General features: G+C 38.2%; 1 protein-coding gene across 1 annotated transcript; it reads right to left on the reverse strand.

Moving 5' to 3' along the window:
• Nucleotides 1-11824: 11824 nt before the first annotated feature.
• On the reverse strand, nucleotides 11825-12899 carry LOC129717302 (odorant receptor 22c-like). The gene is made up of 6 exons (XM_055667168.1): nucleotides 12803-12899; nucleotides 12489-12740; nucleotides 12332-12431; nucleotides 12166-12270; nucleotides 11951-12106; nucleotides 11825-11884 (listed from the first exon to the last, which is right to left on the reverse strand). The coding sequence occupies exons 1-6, from the start codon at nucleotides 12880-12882 to the stop codon at nucleotides 11825-11827; spliced, it is 753 nt and encodes a 250-aa protein (XP_055523143.1). The 5' UTR covers nucleotides 12883-12899.
• Nucleotides 12900-20468: the final 7569 nt, after the last annotated feature.

Below are 20468 nucleotides of genomic sequence, written 5' to 3' on the forward strand. Positions count from 1 at the left end.
TCTTCTGAGCTCTAGCACACAAATAGCTGTCAAACCATTTATATGCTGTCCCTACGATACCAAAGCGCTCCAATGTTTGCAACAATAAGGGCCTAGAAATTGTTTCAAAAGCGCGTTTTAGATCCAAAAATACAACAAGAATAGTTTATTCAGCCTCGATTTTCTCTTTCCATTTTGCTAACACCAGATTCAATGCAGACTCACAAGAGTGCCCCTCTCGATAACCTGATTGCTCGGGAATTGGCAAATCATCAGTAATCTTGGAGATAGGAACCACAAGTGATTCCTTCCAAATTTCAGGCACGTGCCATGTTTGCAGTGATTCATTAATAAGGTCCAGCAGATCGTGTCAAATGACATGAAAGTAATCTTGTATTACTTTTGCGTTGACATTGTCGATACCAGCCGATCTCTCCAAAGAAAAACAAATATCTTTCAATTCTGCAAAAGTAATAGGATAAAAACCATCAAAGCTACAGATATTACTGATCGGCTGTATTATCTCGTCCGGCTCATTGACCAATGCTTTGATTGATCGATTGAACACTGCTTACGAAATAACTGTTAAATTTATTTACTATTACTCGCGCCGATTGTTCTTCTAAGCCATTAAAAGTTATGGATCGCGGGCTACAATCTTTACTTTTCATTAGTTTCTTCAAAATTTTCCGTAAATGTTCGCTGTTATTTTGATGTTGATCAATCTTCCTCTGTATATATTCACACCGGGCCTTTTTCAAGGCACGTGAACACATGTTACGCGCCGCGGTGCACCTATACCAATCATCGTTACTGTTACTTCTGTAATACTGCTTGTACTTTTTATCTCTTTTTCGGTTTAAACGCAGAAGATCTAAAGAGTACCAGCTGTTTGCATTATGCAAGTTTACATGTGTTTCTAAAACTAAACTATTGGTGCATTCTTTCAGCGTGTTGGTAAAAACAGCTGCTTTATTGTCCAAATCACCAGTTACTGGTTGAAAATCCAAGCTTCTCGAAACAAGTTGAGACACTGCTTGTTTCGAATATCTGTACCAGCACTTTATCTTTACTTTATCATCACGGTTTTGGTCATTCTCAATAGAAACAAAAATTGTCTCATGATCTGTATTTTTATAATCGGCCTCTGTAAAGGAATGAACATTACCAAGATTTGAAAACACGTGATCTATTAATGTACGAGAATGTCCGGAAATTCTTGTATATTGACAAACAGTTTGTCGCAACTTGAAAAAATCTGCTAATTACTTTAATTGATTCGAATTTGGTTCATTAAGCCAATCGATATCAAAATCACCAGCGATAACGTTTAATTTATTTAAATCTACAAAACTCTCCCACCAGTTATCTAAAATTTCCAAAAAACGCTGGTCACTTGGGGGAATGGTATACAATTCCGAAATTTCCCATCGTCATGCCTCTTTCAACTAATATACCCTGGAACCAACTGTTTTCAACACTTTCGTTTAACCGAGTGTGGAATTTAACAGATTGCTTGGCGTAAATAGCAACCCCTCCTGTATGTCTGGAGTGTGAAAGGCAAAAAGCAACTTTGTAACTCGGTATGTTATATTGATCAAATGCATCAGCTTCTACTATATGAGTTTCAGTCAGCAATACTAACATCGGACGTGTTGTTTCCACAAAATGCCGCAATGCGCATTTTCAACTGAGCAACCCACAATTTTCAACTGAGGCTTAGCGGTTGTAGGAATAACAGCATTATATTTTTCACCCAAATTGCTTTCAATGTTCTTTTTCACGACTTCAATGTTATCCCCTGTTGCACACTCAGCAATTATCGAACCTGCTTTCCCGTTTCTAAAGTTTCTAATTTTGTGTATTTTAGGATCTAAATTATTTTTCGAAAAAATTTTAGTATCCTCACTAGATTGAGAAGACTCGACTGGTTTGATAAAAATGACCGGCCGAGTCATACGGTTTTCCACTCGCTTCAATTTATTTGCATTCCCACTTGACCCCGCCAAAACGTTCGCGTATGTCAAAGCATTTTCAGAAACAAAAACCTCTTCATTTTGCATAGCTACGTCTTCAATTGGTTCGTCCCGCTTATTCGAAATTATTTTTGCCTTTCTCCTTAAAAGGTATAGCAATCACTGGAAAAACCAAAGGTATAAAAGTGGTCCCAATGGCCGTATGTCATATACCACTCGACCCCTTTCGACGAACTGAGCATTTTCTGTATGTATGTATGTATGTGTGTATGTGTGTGTGTATGTGTGTGTGTATGTGCAACTTTTTTTTCTCACTCACTTTTCTCAGAGATGGCTGGACCGATTTTCATGAAATTAATAGCAAATGAAAGGTCTAGTTGCGCCATAGGTTGCTATTGAATTTCATTGTAATCGGATTCTTAGTTTAGAGAGTATGTATCAAAATGTAAAAATCACGAAACATCAATATCTCAGAAACCACATAACCAATTTCAATAAAACTGGTTTCAAATGATCGGGGTGCTCCAAAAACCTAAATTAATCCACTTAGCGGTCAAACCCAGCCTTTCTCATCCAAACTTATTATTTGTAATAATATATTTACATGAACGCTTCAATCCAATAAATATGTATTCACTTTTTGGGTTCTGAAATAATGATGTTGTAATAGATGTATAAAATATGAAATTCGACGTAATGTAAATGCTCAATAAACAGCGAAATAAAAGAAATGACTTTTAATTTCGAACAATTCATTCACGAGCGTTACCGGGAACATACAAATGGTACGATACCACATTTAAATTATATTGTGGCCACATATATTGATCAAAGCAGGTATAGTTTTGAATAGTCTTTGAATTTCTTTTCTTTCCAAAACTTTTGAACCACATATCAAATTGTTATGAAGTTTGTTATTTGTAAGTTTGAGAGATGACTCGTTCGTATGACACTAGTAATGTTCAAATAAGTCGTGTAATCTTTGAGATAATAGAATTTCGTTGTTTTATTAACAATTTAATACATAACGGTTGCTTAGTTCGATTATAATCAAATAAAATGTGAACGTATAGGGCAGCCAAACTTTGAAACCACGTGTTAAATCATAATTCATCAGTTAACCCTTAACTAGCTTGTTCATCTGATAATACAATTGATCAAATCGGTTGTTTCGTGATTTTCATATTTTGATACATTACAGACAAAGTAACAGACCGATTACATTGAAATTCAATAGAGTGTTATGAGGCAGCTAGACCTGTCATTTGACACTAATTTCGTGGAAATCGGTTCAGCCATCTCTGAGAAAAGTGAGTGAGTTTAAATAGCCTTCGGAATATGTTTCTTTTCATAGCTGGATAACACATTTTTAAACATAACAGGCAAATTAATAGTCCCATTGCAAAAAAAAAACAATAGGGTCTTATGGGGTAATTAGACCTTCCAAATGACACTGATTTTGTGGAAATTGGTCCAGCCATCTCTGAGAAACATGAGTGAGATTAAACACTCTCCAGAGCACGTTTCTTTAAATAACTTTTGAACCACACGTTCAATCTTCATAAAACTCAAAAGCTAAGGGTTTTTCAAGTAGCTCGTTCATATAAAACCAATTTTATTAAAATCGGTTGAGTAATTTCTGAGATAATGATGTTTCGTGCTCTTCACCTTTTTTAACATAACCTCTAAACTAAAAATCCGATTGCAATGAAATTCAATAGGATCTTATAGGGCAACTAGACCTCTCATTTTCAATTAATTTCATGAAGATCGGTCCAGCCATCTCTGAGAAAATCGAGTGAGATTGGGAGAGCGTTACATACACACACACATACACACACACATACAGAAAATGCTCATGAGCATGAGCATGAGCATGATTGACCGCCCGCGGTTGCTACTCCGTTATTGCCAGATCAGCTGTAATTACACAAAGAACCAACAGATGATGTTTGGGACCCACATACTTCCTCAATGTGTAAAAACAGGTGACCTAAATCTTTATATTAGGCAATACCAGCGCCGGCCGCATCCGAATGCAGGTCAAAGAAGGAGTTTGTATAGGAATATGTTGACGTGATACTCGCTTTATTGGAAGCCGAGAACACCTCTGCACTTCCACGAGAAATCACTCGGATGTTGGAGACAGGGAAAGGTATACAGCAGGGTTCGTTTTGGTAAACGATGCGCTAATTTCGAATGTCGGGTTCTTCAGAACAAGTGTCGCGCCTACAAGTTTATTACATCCGCCACGATATTCATAATGTGATTCGAACTTATTTAGTTTGATAATGTAATACCGCAACAATAAAACGTACGCGAGGATACAGGACCTTTGACTAAACCGAGACAACTTAAAACTACCGTATATCTCCTCGTAAGGTGATGCTCTTTATACTCAAAACTATTGCGCGTTGTTGATCTATCTGTAGATAATACGACCTCATGGAAGGTATCGACGCGGAGGTTGAAATGATATTTATCGACTGAACGAAATCTACTTCGATTTGCGATGTAATAATTTAGATGCAACGCGCGAGCAGTCTCCGGCTTGACGTTGATGAAGATGAGAAAGATATGATGAAATATCTGGGTTCACTTCGCGAAATCACCACACGCCGGAAGTCCATATATCAGCAAAACTCTCCCGGGCTGAATACGCGTTTACACCGAAGTGTTACGAACAACCGCTTTAATCCTCCCGGCCGACACATACGCGCAGGAACTCGACGTTTACGTCGATTATCTCTTAACGATGTACGCCTAATACGCCTAATAAATATGAAAATTGGCAATGATCCATGCATCCAAAGCCTCAACAATTTAAAAAATGCAAATATACATATTAGCCAGAATATATTTTTAAATTTGTTGACAAAGTGCCGAACTAGTCATAAATATAACATTTTATGTAAAACAACTGGTCAAAAAAAAAAAGCTAGAACAATAAAAAAATCAAAGCATATGATTCCTGGGAAACACAAACTCCAAACTCCACAAACCACACTAACACTTTGTGGACAAAAACAAAACTTGTTACTGAAACCCTGCGGAAAAAAATACCGCGCACAAAATTTCAATGATAAAATTAAAATCTCCCTGTATCTACTTTCTCACAAAAAGTAAAACTAGAAACAAGCACCAAAATATCACTTTACAATACAGACAAGACAAAACGTATACTTAGCTTTCATCTCTACATTTTCCAGTTGTTTTTATCATTTTTAGACTTTTCTTTAAATGGAAGTACAGTGGCAACATGCATGTATGACTTCACACACTCGTTTAATCCATACAACATTTCATTCGTTGAAAAGAGATAGCACATAAACACTGTGAACGGCGATGCATGGATTTGATCTTATTGGCAAATTTTCACTTCAAGTTTAATTAGATACAAGCCAAATATAATTTGCACTGTGCCAACGAATAAATTCCTAATGATTCAATCACTATAAAACTATGTGGAGCAGCTGCTCGAAAAACACTCTCCTTATTGTATGCAATAACACCACACACTCCACACTTTCAAACCGTCGCGATAGAAGCCGACAGCGATAGAAAAATAAACACTTTGGTGAATCTAAAAAGCAACGCAATAATATTCAATTTCTACAATTAAATTCACTTTTTTTTGGTGGAACTTCACACTTTTCGCACTCAGCACATTGCAATAGAACACCTGTATATATGTTTAACAATTCTTTAAGTGTAAAATAACCGAAAATCACCAAATAATGTGATGATTTCAAAGCAGGAACCATCTGGCCAATCTTGATCACGGCCTCGCACAACCATCCGCGAACTTTTCCAAAAATTAAAACAATTGTAAATTTAGAAAATAAACTCACTCCGCGATAACATCTATAACGCACATGCACAACTAAATTAAACAATTTTTCTTCGGATATAACATGCGAGCGAAAAATTTGTGCGTCCGATTTCGGTCATGGCTTGCTTCCTCTCACAATTCAAAGAAAAGTTTTAGTTAGAAAAACTTGGAATGTTAGGCATAGATTAAGGCAATAAAATCGTCTACCTAAAAATTACTTGGATTTAAATAAATTTTAAATAAAAACTCTGTTCCGATTATGATACATATTTTGTTCCGATCATGATACAAATTCTATGATTAGATAAAACGATAAATTTGAATGAATTCACGTCGGATTGACTATACATTAATATTTCTGTAAACTAGACAGATAGATTGTTTCAATAAACGCAACTTGTTCATGATTTAATACGATATATGGACTCTAATAACGTAGAGTAGTGTATGGCCATCACTTAACACATAAATCAAAAGAATACGTAAAGTACTATATCTTTTTGTGAGTGTCCACCTTTACCATCGTAGTGTCCATCTTACCCACCCCAGGTGTCCGTCTTTCCCAACCATGTCAAAAAAACTGCAATTTGTAGTCATATTTTTGAAGACCCAAAACACATAAAACTTGGAGGAATTTTACTCATACCAAAAATAGTTATGACAACAAATGATCTTAAGTTTCAATTTGTATGACTACTGCGATCTCAATACCAATACCTGTGTGTCCGTCTTTACCTACTATCCCCTACTGAATGGGATTGTTTTCATCTCTGATTTGGCGAAGTCTATGTTTCAGCTGATATTTCGACTGCTGCAAATACGAAGAAAATTCGTTAAAATCTAACCAAGTTGAAGTTGGATGAAAATTATAACTTGTTCCGATTCCAAATTTTCAGTTTTCACCCTCTCTCAGAAGCCTGTTGAAATACGTAGTTCAACGTCAAAACACGAAATCTATATCTCATAGAAAAATAATAAATCTTCCAGAATAATCAAAAGATATAAGACAGGTACAAAATAAAGGAATAATAAAAATAAATGAAAAGTAAAATGAAAAGTGATTATTGTTTGAATTAGTAAATACTAAACCAAAAATTAAAAAAAAAAACAAATCAAGAGTAAAACAGTTGGTACAGCAGCAGAAAATGAAATTTTATGAAACTTCTAATTTTGTTGAAACAACCGTTTCTAAACTATAAAACATATTTTTATTGAATACTTCATAAACAGTAGATTACAACAACGATTACTTTATATTAGTAACAGCCTCCATTATATTAAAGTAAAAAGTATTGTGCCGTGTCCAATAAATGTTGTGAACATAAAAAAATATTAAAGTATAAAAGTAAAGAATCTACAAAAGCTTCTCAGGAGATTAAAGGCGACATCCATAAATTACGTGACGCAAAAAAAAACAATTTTTGAACCACCCATTGCGCTTATGCGACATAACTATCACTGGTGCACTTGTCAGACTTGGTTAACCTACAATATCGACTACCACTCACAGTGTTAATAGCTTCTAGCCATCATCTATCGTTGTTCATAATCATCTCTTGATCGTTCATGATGGATCATGATTGATGTTCAATACTGGAAGATGATAAAAGATTGATAAACAATGAAGGATGATGGATGATGAATGATGAACGATGGATGATGGTGAATAGATGATAGATGATAGATGATAGGTAATAGATGATAGATGATAGATGATAGATGGTAGATGATAGATGGTAGATGATAGACGATAGATGATAGATGATAGATGATAGATGATAGATGATAGATGATAGATGATAGATGATAGATGATAGATGATAGATGATGGATGACAGATGATAGATGATAGATGATAGATGATATATGATATAGGATATAGGATATATAATATATGATACATGATATATGAAATATGATATATGATAGGTGATAGGTGATAGGTGATAGATGATGGATGATAGATGATAGATGATAGATGATAGATGATAGATGATAGATGATAGATGATAGATGATAGATGATAGATGATAGATGATAGATGATAGATGATAGATGATAGATGATAGATGATAGATGATAGATGATGGATGATAGATGATAGATGATAGATGATAGATGATAGATGATAGATGATAGATGATAGATGATAGATGATAGATGATAGATGATAGATGATAGATGATAGATGATAGATGATAGATGATAGATGATAGATGATAGATGATAGATGATGGATAATAGATGATAGATGATAGATGATAGATGATAGATGATAGATGATAGATGATAGATGATAGATGATAGATGATAGATGATAGATGATGGATGATGGATGATAGATGATAGATGATAGATGATAAATGATAGATGATAGATGATAAATGATAGATGATAGATGATAGATGGTAGATGATAGATGATATAAGATAGATGATAGGTGATGTAAGATAGATGGTAGGTGATAGATGATAGATGATAGATGATAGATGGTAGATGATAGACGATAGATGATAGATGATAGATGATAGATAGATGATAGATGATAAATGATAGATGATAGATGATAGATGATAGATGATAGATGATAGATGATAGATGATAGATGATAGATGATAGATGATAGACGATAGATGATAGATGATAGATGATAGATGATCGACGATAGATGATAGATGATAGACGATAGATGATAGACGATAGATGATAGATGATAGATGATAGATGATAGATGATAGATGATAGATGATAAATGATAGATGATAGATGATAGATGATAGATGATAGATGATAGATGATAGATGATAGATGATAGATGATAGATGATAGATGATAGATGATAGATGATAGATGATAGATGATAGATGATAGATGATAGATGATAGATGATAGATGATAGATGATAGATGATAGATGATAGATGATAGATGATAGATGATAGATGATAGATGATAGATGATAGATGATAGATGATAGATGATAGATGATAGGTGATAGATGATAGATGATAGATGATAGATGATAGATGATAGATGATAGACGATAGATGATAGATGATAGATGATAGATGATAGATGATAGATGATAGATGATAGATGATAGATGATAGATGATAGATGATAGATGATAGATGATAGATGATAGATGATAGATGATAGATGATAGATGATAGATGATAGATGATAGATGATAGATGATAGATGATAGATGATAGATGATAGATGATAGATGATAGATGATAGATGATAGATGATAGATGATAGATGATAGATGATAGATGATAGATGATAGATGATAGATGATAGATGATAGATGATAGAGGATAGATAGATGATAGATGATAGATGATAGATGATAAGATGGCGACGAATGACAGGGGATGGATGACGAATGACGTATGACGAATTATGGGTGGCAGGTGATGGATGAAAGGTGACGGGTAACGGATGCCATTAGTTCCGATCAGCCCCACTCTTAAAATGAAGCACAAAAAGAGTTAATCTAAATCATATGATCTGTTTGGTCCTGACATCTTGTTTTTGAAAATTACCGACGATGGTTTCTGAATATAAAACTGGATTCTTAAGATGAAGTGCTTCACTCTTGTGAATTTATTTCGGGCTTAGCTAATGCTAAGCCAAAAAAAATGGACTGAAAATTCGGGTCGCGGGCACAATATACACCCACTTTAACAGCCTAAGTGCGTCTTAGGCCTGGTTCCATATAAATGGAAAAAAGCTATCTTCAGGCATTTCGCGCTAGCTTTATTTTTACTTTTAGCTTTTAACTTCGTAATGATCATTATGAGTCATAATGATCATTACGAAGGTCATAATTTAAAACCTTCGAAAAAAGAAAGAACATTTTACTATCTTAACAGAAATTCTTTAGTATTGAGTTTCGGTTGCATAAAACATACAAAAGATCGATTTTTCTTGGCATTACAAAAAAAATTGCTGTAGCAAGTTTTGATAAAAAATATCGCATCGCATCAGCGGCGAATGAAGATACTGAATGTTAACTAATCATTCGAATTACCTGCCACAGCTAAGACGCTTGGTAACTGTACTACGTGAATGATTATACATTTTTTTGTAAGTCGAACTGTTTTGCGAATCATTTTAGCCATGTTTCCATACGAGAGCATTACCTTCTGCTGCGATACGTTAGCAAATCTTTGTGTGTGCACAGAGAAAAAAATGGTAGTGTAACTTTATGCGGATGGTTATTTCTATGATCACGATAATAATACCAGATTTAGATAGTTACTTGGAAGTCATCATTTTTTCTTTTAACAGAAACTACCATGGTACTTTTCTCTGTGTACTTTTTACTGCTACTGATGACTAGCATTGGAATAAAGAAATTCACTATTAGTTCGTCAAATCCTGGCAGTCTCTGGTCGCAAAAAAAGGATTGCAAATGGATCGCTATTGTTTCTTGCAACGTTTTGTTGTTTCATTCTAAACTTTAGTCGTCATCTTCAATTGTGGGTTTGCCTTAAAAATAGCTACAGTAAAGGTTCTGTCCGAAAAAAAGGCGTGTAGTTAGGGGCACGTTTTCTTATAACCGAATAAACCCAGTACATGCTCAATTTGATTTTTTCAATTAATTGCAGGAATGTGCCAAACACAGCATCAAACACTACCTCATCTCGTGTCGGGTGACGCAATCATACGACGCCGGAGCGTGCGTGTATTTTTACTTCGGTTTTAACCACACCGGTTTCTCCAGCCCGGTGCACATCTACGAAACCATCGAAGCGCAGGCCCGCGACGAAATCCTTGCTTGCGGTGGATCTATCTCGCATCATCACGGCGTCGGGAAGATACGGTCCCGCTGGTACCCCCAAACCGTATCCGAGGTGGGCGTCGCTCTGTACCGGGCCACCAAACGTCAGCTAGATCCAAAGAATATCTTCGCCGCGGGCAATTTCCTTCCACTGGAGGAGACGGAGAAAAATGTGTGCGAAAGTCAGAAGCTCATTTCCAAACTGTAGATTTGCCTTCTCTAGAGTAAATGCTTTTTCTGTGTAGGGGAACACCAACGGTAGTACAATTGTGGCTTTTAGTAGAAATTTTGACGTGAATAGCGAAGACATTCCAGTTTAGTTGATAGCTTTTGTTAACGTAGTCACTCGATACTAATAAAAAGAAGGTTTTTCCATTCTAAGGTGTTTTTATCTTTTTAAGCTCGAATACCGCTTCCAAACAGTTATTTCGAATTTTATCGGCTTAGTCGATTATTAAGTCATACATGTGGCCATCTTTAAAGTTCTACGGCTAACATCTGATGACTGAAATCCTCAGGATTTGGCCACCTATTCAAAAATTCCTCAAATTGGTATCATATTGAAAACAAAACCCAACGCAAGACTGTTTATTAAAAATATGTTGCAGCTTCTTGTACTTTTTATCTGTTAAACCAATTTGTTTGTATATTATATATCGTCATATGATTTTGATTTGGGCGTTCAATCTATAAAATAGGCGCTCAAAACAACGGAGATTCGAAAAATGAGATTCTCGTATTTTCCGGTAAACGGAAAGTTTTATGCCGTAAGTATCGACACACAATTTATGAAAAAAATCTATACTGTATATATCTTCACTAAATAATGGGTAAACTTTGTCTTAAAATATGTCTTTACCATCGCGTTCGAGTTCAATAAAGGACAACACTTCCCGTTTAGTTAGAGCAACGTAAAATGTTTATGTTCGATTAGAACGAGTTTCGAAAGCTCGATTAGAAGTAAATAGTGGCAGCCGCCTCAGTGCTCAAGGGATCGATAACACTCCAGTAGCAATGTTGACACTATAATTACTCGATAAATTTTCTGCTTTGACTGATTGCTTACGCTGCATCGTTTATTCATCATATGCCATTAACAGATGTTGATTTTTCTCTGTACTAAGGCATACCAAACTTTCGAAATTAAGCTCAGGCTAAATTTTCTAATAAAAATTTTATTTGAAATACATAATTTTAAACAGGAAAAAAATCTTACTCATATGCTTTATTTAACGGTTTTTTATCCTCACTTTGACGCATAGAACTGTCTTAGAACAGTGAAGTACGAAAATGCCGAACGAAGCGCCTGTCAAAAAGAAAATATCCTTTTAGCTAACGAAAGCTGACGGAGTCTATGCTCGATCTTTCGTACCATACCAAAGCTCGCTCTGTTAACGATGAAAAAATCAGTCGCCGTTAAACTCGCTCCGCGTTGCGATCGCATCATAACGATCAATAACAAACGCTGCTCGGCGATTCGGCGTTTGTACCAATGGATTCTATACACAGCGTCCGCAACGGATGTACTCTGAAATACAAAAACTGTGATTGTAAAGAGCCTAAACATCGACAAATCCAACTCCAAACCGCATTCATCAGCTCTGTGCCCAGCACCGAGTAGGAGAATATTTGGAAAAATATGTACCAAACCAAAATGATCATATTGGTTAGTAGTTGCCGATCTCCTCTCGCCTACCGAAAAAATAAGTTCTACGGTGACAATCCAATTATCATTGAAAATTTTTGGACTTACTATTGTTAGAACCATCATTGTCATACAAAGTGAGACAACACAAGTCCCATAAAGTAGTAGCAACAATGGGCTGAGAACTTTCTTCAACTGTTTGGCACTTCTATGGTAAACCTTAATTTTACTATTCAACAAAGTAAATCTACCAATGAATGTGAACCTGTACGCAACATCCTGCATCCTCACGATCTCCTCCAATTTCTCACCAAAAATTTCGCTTTCCAATAATTCGTCCAATCTACTGGCCTTCATACGAATGATGCTGAACAAACGTGAAACTTGATACACCATGCACCAGTTGAAACTGTCCTGTACACATGCCATCAAAGTGAGCAATAGCATCTCCATAGAACTCACCAACGCCGTTGGTAGCCATACCCAAAAACTAGATGTATGATCGAACAATACGAAACTTGAAAGAAAAGAAATCTGTGTTAATCACTGCACTATCCACGAACTCAACGTCTAACGCACTCTGCTTCCACACTCAAGGTTAGAGGTGGAACAACTGCATCCACCGCATATTTGACACAGGTGATAAATACAGGTATCATAGAGAAGACTGCTGAAGCCGATATCTCGCAAGTCAGATATAATCTGAAAAATCGGTTGGTGTGGCTACCTGTATCACGCACTGCAGCTTGGATATCGTACTGTGTATCGACAGAGCAATGCTGCAACATTGCTCGAACTTCGTGATAGACTTTTTCCAGTAATGGTCGAGACTGAATTACGCTTAAGGTCTGACATATTATTTTTCCAATAATGATAATCTCTATCAAGGCTTTTATTAACTCACGAAAACCAGTCGCTTGGCGGTAGACAAAAGCGAAGGCCGGAATTGTGTACCAGATGATGATTAAAAGAAACGAAAGTTTGGCCCTCCATGAATGCAAAACTCCATCGGCCCGCGTCCAATATCCTAGGATTTCTAGCAATGTGATGATCAGCTCCATTACCGTGTCGACAGTCGATGAGAAGTTAGCGGACGGTCGAAATTTAAAGGACTTATTGACACGGGTCGTCATCAGCTTCTTTTAATTGTCATCATGGCTTGCGATGAGTTAATTGGATTTCAATAGTTTACGAAGGTCGTTAAGCCGTCAGCATAAGTTGATATGATTGCCAGTACCTGCGTTGTTCAAACTATACCAATTTAAATTGTCTCTATCAAAAACTATAGAATGGGGTGCTAAGTTTTCCAATTAGCGGATCAACGTCGCTAAATTTTCAGTTAGCAGTGCCCACCACTGCGGTTTACCATGAATGCGACTGCCTTCTTATCGACTGCCGCTATAGCATTTTCTTCCGGTTTTTTTTTTTTTTTTTTTTTTTGAACGATTGTTCTCCTACATGTGTCCTGCTTGACCGACTTTCTTCACTAGATTCTCGAGCTGTCGCGTAAAGTTAGGAGTAATTTAGCTACCAAGTCACCTTCCATTTCGCTCCTGCGGTCTTGAATTGCCGGACAATATCATCAAATACATCGAAATGAGCTCGCATGGAAATTCCTTCCTTCTTCCGTAACCATGCCAAGTGTTTCCTTAGCAACGTTTAGCATGAAAGGTTTTTTTCACAAAGATTTCTTCAAGAGCCTTCGACGTTTCAGCTACTGTTTGCTTTTGTCGAATAAATTCAAGGATTTCATCCGTTATGAGTTCAATGAGAATTAGCCTACTTCTTCAAAAATACTCGTAACATAAATTTAAAAATGATAAGCTGGGTTTAACAGTATTCGCTTATCTTACCTTACCAAACAGTCCCAAGTCGTGGTGTAGCCTTTGCCGTACGTAAGAGTCGTCTCCATTCCACTCGGTCCATGGCTGCAGTTCGCCAGCTCGTCCCTGGCAGATTGGTTTCAAGAACCATCTTTCCCAGGCTATCGTGCTACGTCCTTACGACATGCCCAGCCCACCGCAACCTGTCAATCTCAGCGGTGTGGACGATGGATGGCTCCTCAAGCAGCTCATGCAGTTTGTGGTTCATTCACCTTTTCTACGTTCCGTTCTTCATCTGTAGTGCACCGAAGATGGTACGCAAACGCAATACCTTCCGCTCGAAGACCGCATGGGCACCTTGGTCCTCCACAAGCATAGTCCATGTCTCACGCCCGTAGAGGACTACCGGTCTGATCAGCGTCTTGTAGATGGTTAACTTGGTAACCCAAGTATGCACGATTTCCTGTCATGATGCGGCGATGAATTTCTCTGCTGGTATCGTTGTCGGGTGTTACCAGTAAGCCCAGGTACACGAACTCGTCGATCATATCGATTTGACCACCACCAACTTGAACTCGGGGTGGGAGGTTAACACTGTCTTCCAGTGAAACTCTTCTTTTCATGTACTTCACCTTCGATGCATTTATGACTAATCCAATTCGTTTGGCTTCGGCCTTTAGTCTGATGTATGTGTCTGCCATCTTCTGTTCGAGCCACAATGTCGATATCGTCGGCAAACCGACTTTTGGAATATCGTGCCATTCGTGTTAATCTCAACTCTTTTAATGACACCTTCCAGGGCAATGTTGAACAGTAGGCACGAGAGACTTTGTCTTAAACCTCTTCGGATTTCGAAGGGGCTCGATAGTGCCCCCGATACTCGAACTACACACTCCACTCGATCCATCGTCGCTTTGACCAACCGCGTTAGTTTGTCCGAAAATCCGTAGTCGTGCATAGCTGGTCTCAATCGATTGTGTCGTATGCCGATTTAAAATCGATGAATAAGTGGTGTGTGGGCACGTTGTATTCGCGGCATTTCTGCATAACTTGCCGAACTGTGAATATCTGATCCGTGGTGGCGCGGGCACCCTTGAATCCCGCGTGGTAGTACCCCATGAACTGCTTCGCAAATGGTGATAGCCGACGGTAGACTGTTTGGAAAAGTACCTAGATGGGACGCCGGAGTTGCGCTGCTTCCATCCACTCCTCCGGTACTCGTTCATTCTCCCAAATCTTGACAAATAATTCAATGCACGACTCTAGCCAGTGTCTCCGCCGTATTTCAACAGCTCGCTGGAAGTTGGTCCACTCTAGTAGCACTTTTTTTTAACCGTCCAATCTCCTCCTCCACCTCCAGGAGAACGGGGGCTTGACTTCTGTTGTCTTCTGCTCGCGCACCAAGATCAGTTGCCATACCGTCCTCGCGCTCTACTGCATCGCCGTTCAGATGCTCATCGAAGTCCTGCTTCCACCTTTCGATCACCTCACACTCGTCCGTATGAAGGTTGCCGTCCAAGCTCCTACGCGTAGTAGGAGCTTGGACGGCAACCTTTACGGGAGCTGTTCAGCTTCGCCTAGAACTTTTTAGTATCGTTAGCTTGGTACAGCTTTTCCATCGCTACGCGATCTTGGTCCTCTTGCTGGCGCTCATTCCTTCGGAGGACTGAGTTTTGGCTGTTGTTTCTGTACCTATGGCGGATCGGATACTCCTCCAGCCATTTTCAATAGTAGCAGCGCCAAGTTGCTCTTCCATGGGTTCAAACTATACCAACGCTGCCTCCAGCTGCTGCGCGTATTCCCGTGCAACCCCAGCGTCCTGCAGTTGCTCGATATTTGGTCGCGGTTTTCGACTTCGACGGGTGTTTTACACCGTTGAGAGTTTTTAGGGCATGCACACAGCTAGTAGGTAGTTGTCCGAATCTATATTCGCACTGCGGTACGTACGAACGTTGATGATGTTGGAGAAGAACTTGCCGTCGAGAACGTGGTCGATTTGGTTCTCTGTCTGAGGTCGGGTAATCTCCAGGTGGATTTGTGGATGTCTATGCGGAGGAAGAAGATACTTCGGACTACTATGCCACGGGAGACTGCAAAGCTCACACACCGATGTCCGTTGTCATTAGACTTATCGGTCTGTACATTGCCTCCCGTCCTACCTTAGCATTCATGTCCCCAATGACGACTTTCACGTCCCGTCACAGGCGGCTATCGTAGACTTGCTCTAGCTGCACGTAAAACGCTTTCTTCTCGTCTCCGTGTCTTCCTTCATGCGGGCAGTGCACGTTGATAATGCTGTAATTGAAAAACCGGCCCTTTATCCTCAATTTGCACATCCTTGTGTTGACCAACAGCCACCCCATCACACGTTGGCACATATTGCCCAGTATTAGGAAGACAGTTCCCAGCTCGCTGGTGGTGCCACAACTCAGGTGGAAAGTAGCCGCCCGGTATCCTGTCGCATCCTGGAAAGCAGAGCGATTTACACTTCCATGTCTCAAGTTTCCAATCGTAGTCCTTATTTCGTTGCCTAGGTCCATGCCGATTGCTCCTATCCGTATTATCTCCTACGTTGTTTGTAACATACTGTTTTCCGGGGCAGCTAGTTGGGCCCTCCCCCAACCCCCTGTTTCGCCGGGGGACCATCGTACCAGTTCTGTTTAGAGTCCCACGCTGACAGCAGGACGTTGATCAGCCGCTTCTAACATGAAGATGAGACGCTGTTTTGAGACGCACCATCGGGTTGGCTCGAGTTAGCGAAGCATTTCCTCAATCGCCGAAGTATGGTTTACGCGCCAACGATCGCGTCGCACCTTGTCACTTAGCTTTTGTCGGATGACAACATTGCCCATGTAACACCAACCAGTTGTGTCCATGTTTCAACCGGCAACCTAGTGTAATCATATGACTCGTGAAGGTGTGAGATGACTCATGGAGGTGTGAGGGCCGGAGCTTTGACGCTTCTTCCAGGTTCTCATATCACCATTTGAAGCCATTGACAGTTTTCGCCTGTAACACAAATCATCCTTCGTCCCCCTGTATGTATGCATAATTTTGACCCCTTTAGCATCATTTGAGGCAGCCTAATCAGAAATCCGTGCTCGAACATTATCTGGCATTTCGTTCAACGGAGTCCCTGTGTCTATCTCTTTTATTGACGGCATCTAACCAATTAAGATGACTTGAATCACAAATGATAGAGCTGCATCATACTCATATAATATATTATGTACACAAAAAATGCAAAAATATTATAAAATTCAGTAAAATTCATATTACAGTGTGGCAACATAGAAGTGATACACGTATTCGAGTGCCCCTCGTTGTATTTTCTGTCACAGCATGAGAAACATCTGATCATGTTTTTAAAGAGTGACGTGTTTCTGTTTATTCAGAATAAATACAGTTAGTTTCCAGTTCCGTTCTCAAGAAAATTGCGAAAATCAATGGATTCGAATAGACAACAAATAAGGGTCTTGCACCTGCAAGGATTGACTAACATCGAGATCAAGAAGGAGCTGTCACATCCGAATTTAGGCAGATTACTCATCTATGCACATTCAAGCGTTTCAAGGATACAGGCACGGTTGTTCCCAGAAAAAAAAAACCTGGTAAAAAAAAACAGAGTGTTCGGACTCCAGCGGTCATCAAAGCAGTGAAAGAACGCTTCCGGCGAAATCCAGCCCGTTCGGCAAGAAAAATAGCGTGTGAAATGAACATTAGCCACACTTCTATGCAAAATGTTATCAAAAAGGACATTGGATATTCAGCAGAAAATTGACGGATTAACTCGTGAAAAAATTGCCGACAGGGTTGCTAGAACTCGGTTGCTGCTGAAGACGCACGCAGGTCACAACACTATTTTTTCGGACGAAAAGTTGTTTACTCTGGAGGCAACTTCGATCAAACAAAATGACCGTGTTTCTAGAGCATGTCTTCGTGATATACCAGCCGATAAAAGAGCAGTCGTAAGCAGAATTTGCCTTGTCTCATCAGTTCATCTGAATGGCCTGCATCGCCACCGGATTTGAATTCGCTAGACTTCAGTATATGCTAGGAAAGTGGGACGACGTTAGGCATTTAAGTTTGGACACATTCAGAAAACATGTGGTGAAGATTTGGGACGAAATGCCGAACGAAGTTGTGCGTGCGGCTTGCAATGGCTTCGAAAATCGTCTACGGTCCGTTATCAAACTGAAAGGTGAAAGATTCGAACTCAACTAAATACATTGTTATTTTAATACTAGAGCAATAAAAACTGGTTTGAGTTTTATGACATAAATAAAGTGTATTACTTTCACGTTGCCACCCTGTAGATTTTGTAGTTGTATAAAATAGACTTCTATAGAACGCTCATATCGAGCCAATAGACGGCAATGTAAATTATGATACTGACAAGGTGCTCCCACAGACCGTTATTATCAAACAAGAAATACCATCAAAACGGTGAACGCCAGTTTGTCCGTTATGATGTTCTTCATCTCTGGGTATATTTTTGAAAAAAAATCGTTGGTGGCATTTTTTGAGTTATGTCCATTTTATGTGAAATATGCCGATATCCTAATGAGATAGACAAAAACTGTTGCTTTGGGATCTCTATAGGGGAGGAGTACCAGTTATGGCACTACCTAAAAAATGTACCAGTTATGGCATGAACCAGTTATGGCCTATGGAGTTTAAAGGGAGTATGGCCATAACTGGTACCATTGCGCTTATGCGATATAGTCATAACTAGTGTACTCGCCATAACTGGCTCACCTACCCTATATCGAATTAAATATTCGAATTATTAATTAATAAATGATGACATAACTCATACTTCCTTCCTTCTTTCGGTGACGTAGTAACCACTGAGATATACCAAAGTCTTAGATGATACAGTAATGTTGCCTCATACCCAGAAACTTTTGTTTATAAAATATTCGTTGAGGACGCTTTTATGTTTACTAAGTATAAATATTCCCCGACGCCGACGCTAAAGGGATAGAGCAATAGCAACATATTTATTAAATTTTTTTTACTCGAAAACCTCTGAGTGCAAATTTTCACAGTAATCGGTTCAATAGTTTCTGAGTCCATAGGAAATTGACAGACATATAGACAGACAAATAACGATGGCTTCTATGATTCGAATTTTTCAACGCAACCTTTTCACCCTCCCGTCAATTTCCAACACCTACTACAGTTTAAGGTTTTTCTTCAGTAATCACAGCATAACTCTCTACCGCTAGATTGTATAACTTTTATTTAAATGAAGAAGTTAAGTCTTTTTCAAAGCTCAGACTTGTTGTCTGGTTATGCAAATTGCTTATAGGTAAGCAAAATATATATACCTATAAAGTACCATTAAAATCTTAGAGGCTAAAACCAATAACTGGTCCGGTGTGTATAAATTTTCCAAGAATATCTGTCATTTTAACATAAAATGGAAAAACTCAAAAATGCCACCAACGATTTTCTCAAAAATTTACCCGGAGATTGAGAACATCATAACGATTAAACTGGCGTTCACCGTTTTGATGGTATATTTTGTTTGATAATAACGGTCTGTGGGAGCACCGTGACTGATGTTGCTTGACAGTCAGTTACTCTCAGTGATTTTTTTTTTTTTCATTTATGGAAACCTTCAAACAAGTTTGTCCACTACCGTCGAGACTTTTATCAAATAAACATTTTAATTATTTGATGAATTGAGAACTCCAAATGATTTTCAAAATCGAACAACATTTCTCACAAAACTGTTGTGATTCTACTCTACAGACTGCAACACTTTCGGCAGCAATATAAAAGAAAAACAATCACGCTAACACGTACGCAGCTGTAAAAGCGGCACTAATTTTGCTATTTTATCGATCGATCATTGTGCAGGACGGGATTAGGCTCAGAGGAAACAGGTTTAGAGATATTGGGCCTTAATTACGTGACTCGCTTCGAGCGAGTCAAATATCTATGCATACCAAAGACCTTGAAAGACCATTCATTGGCATCCTCAGCATTTATGATGCAAATCTGAGCAATACAGTTAAAAAATGTGATATTGAGGGATTTCACGCAAAGCCGTTTATGAAGTTTGGCAGATTTCATTGAAAACTTTGGTAATTCAAGCATTTTGCACATTTGAAATCTCAACAGAAAATTTTGAAAAATGTCGAAATTAGAATGTTGTTTTTTTTTTTCAAATCAAACAATTTCCCACATTTTATTATTAGCAAATCAAACAATTTCCCACATTTTATTATTTACAGTCAAACATGTACGTGAAAAAGTTAGTAATTATTTTCGGCCGTTTAAAAAAAAAACAGCTAGTTAAAAACAGCTAGTTTAACATTTGAAACATACACAATTGCAAGTTAAGTGTCATCGAACACTCAATGTTTTATTGAAATAACAGAGTGAATTTGCGTAAAATCTCCCTAGCATAT

The sequence above is a fragment of the Wyeomyia smithii genome, chromosome 1 (assembly GCF_029784165.1).
Source record: "Wyeomyia smithii strain HCP4-BCI-WySm-NY-G18 chromosome 1, ASM2978416v1, whole genome shotgun sequence".
Taxonomy (NCBI): Eukaryota; Metazoa; Arthropoda; class Insecta; order Diptera; family Culicidae; genus Wyeomyia; species Wyeomyia smithii.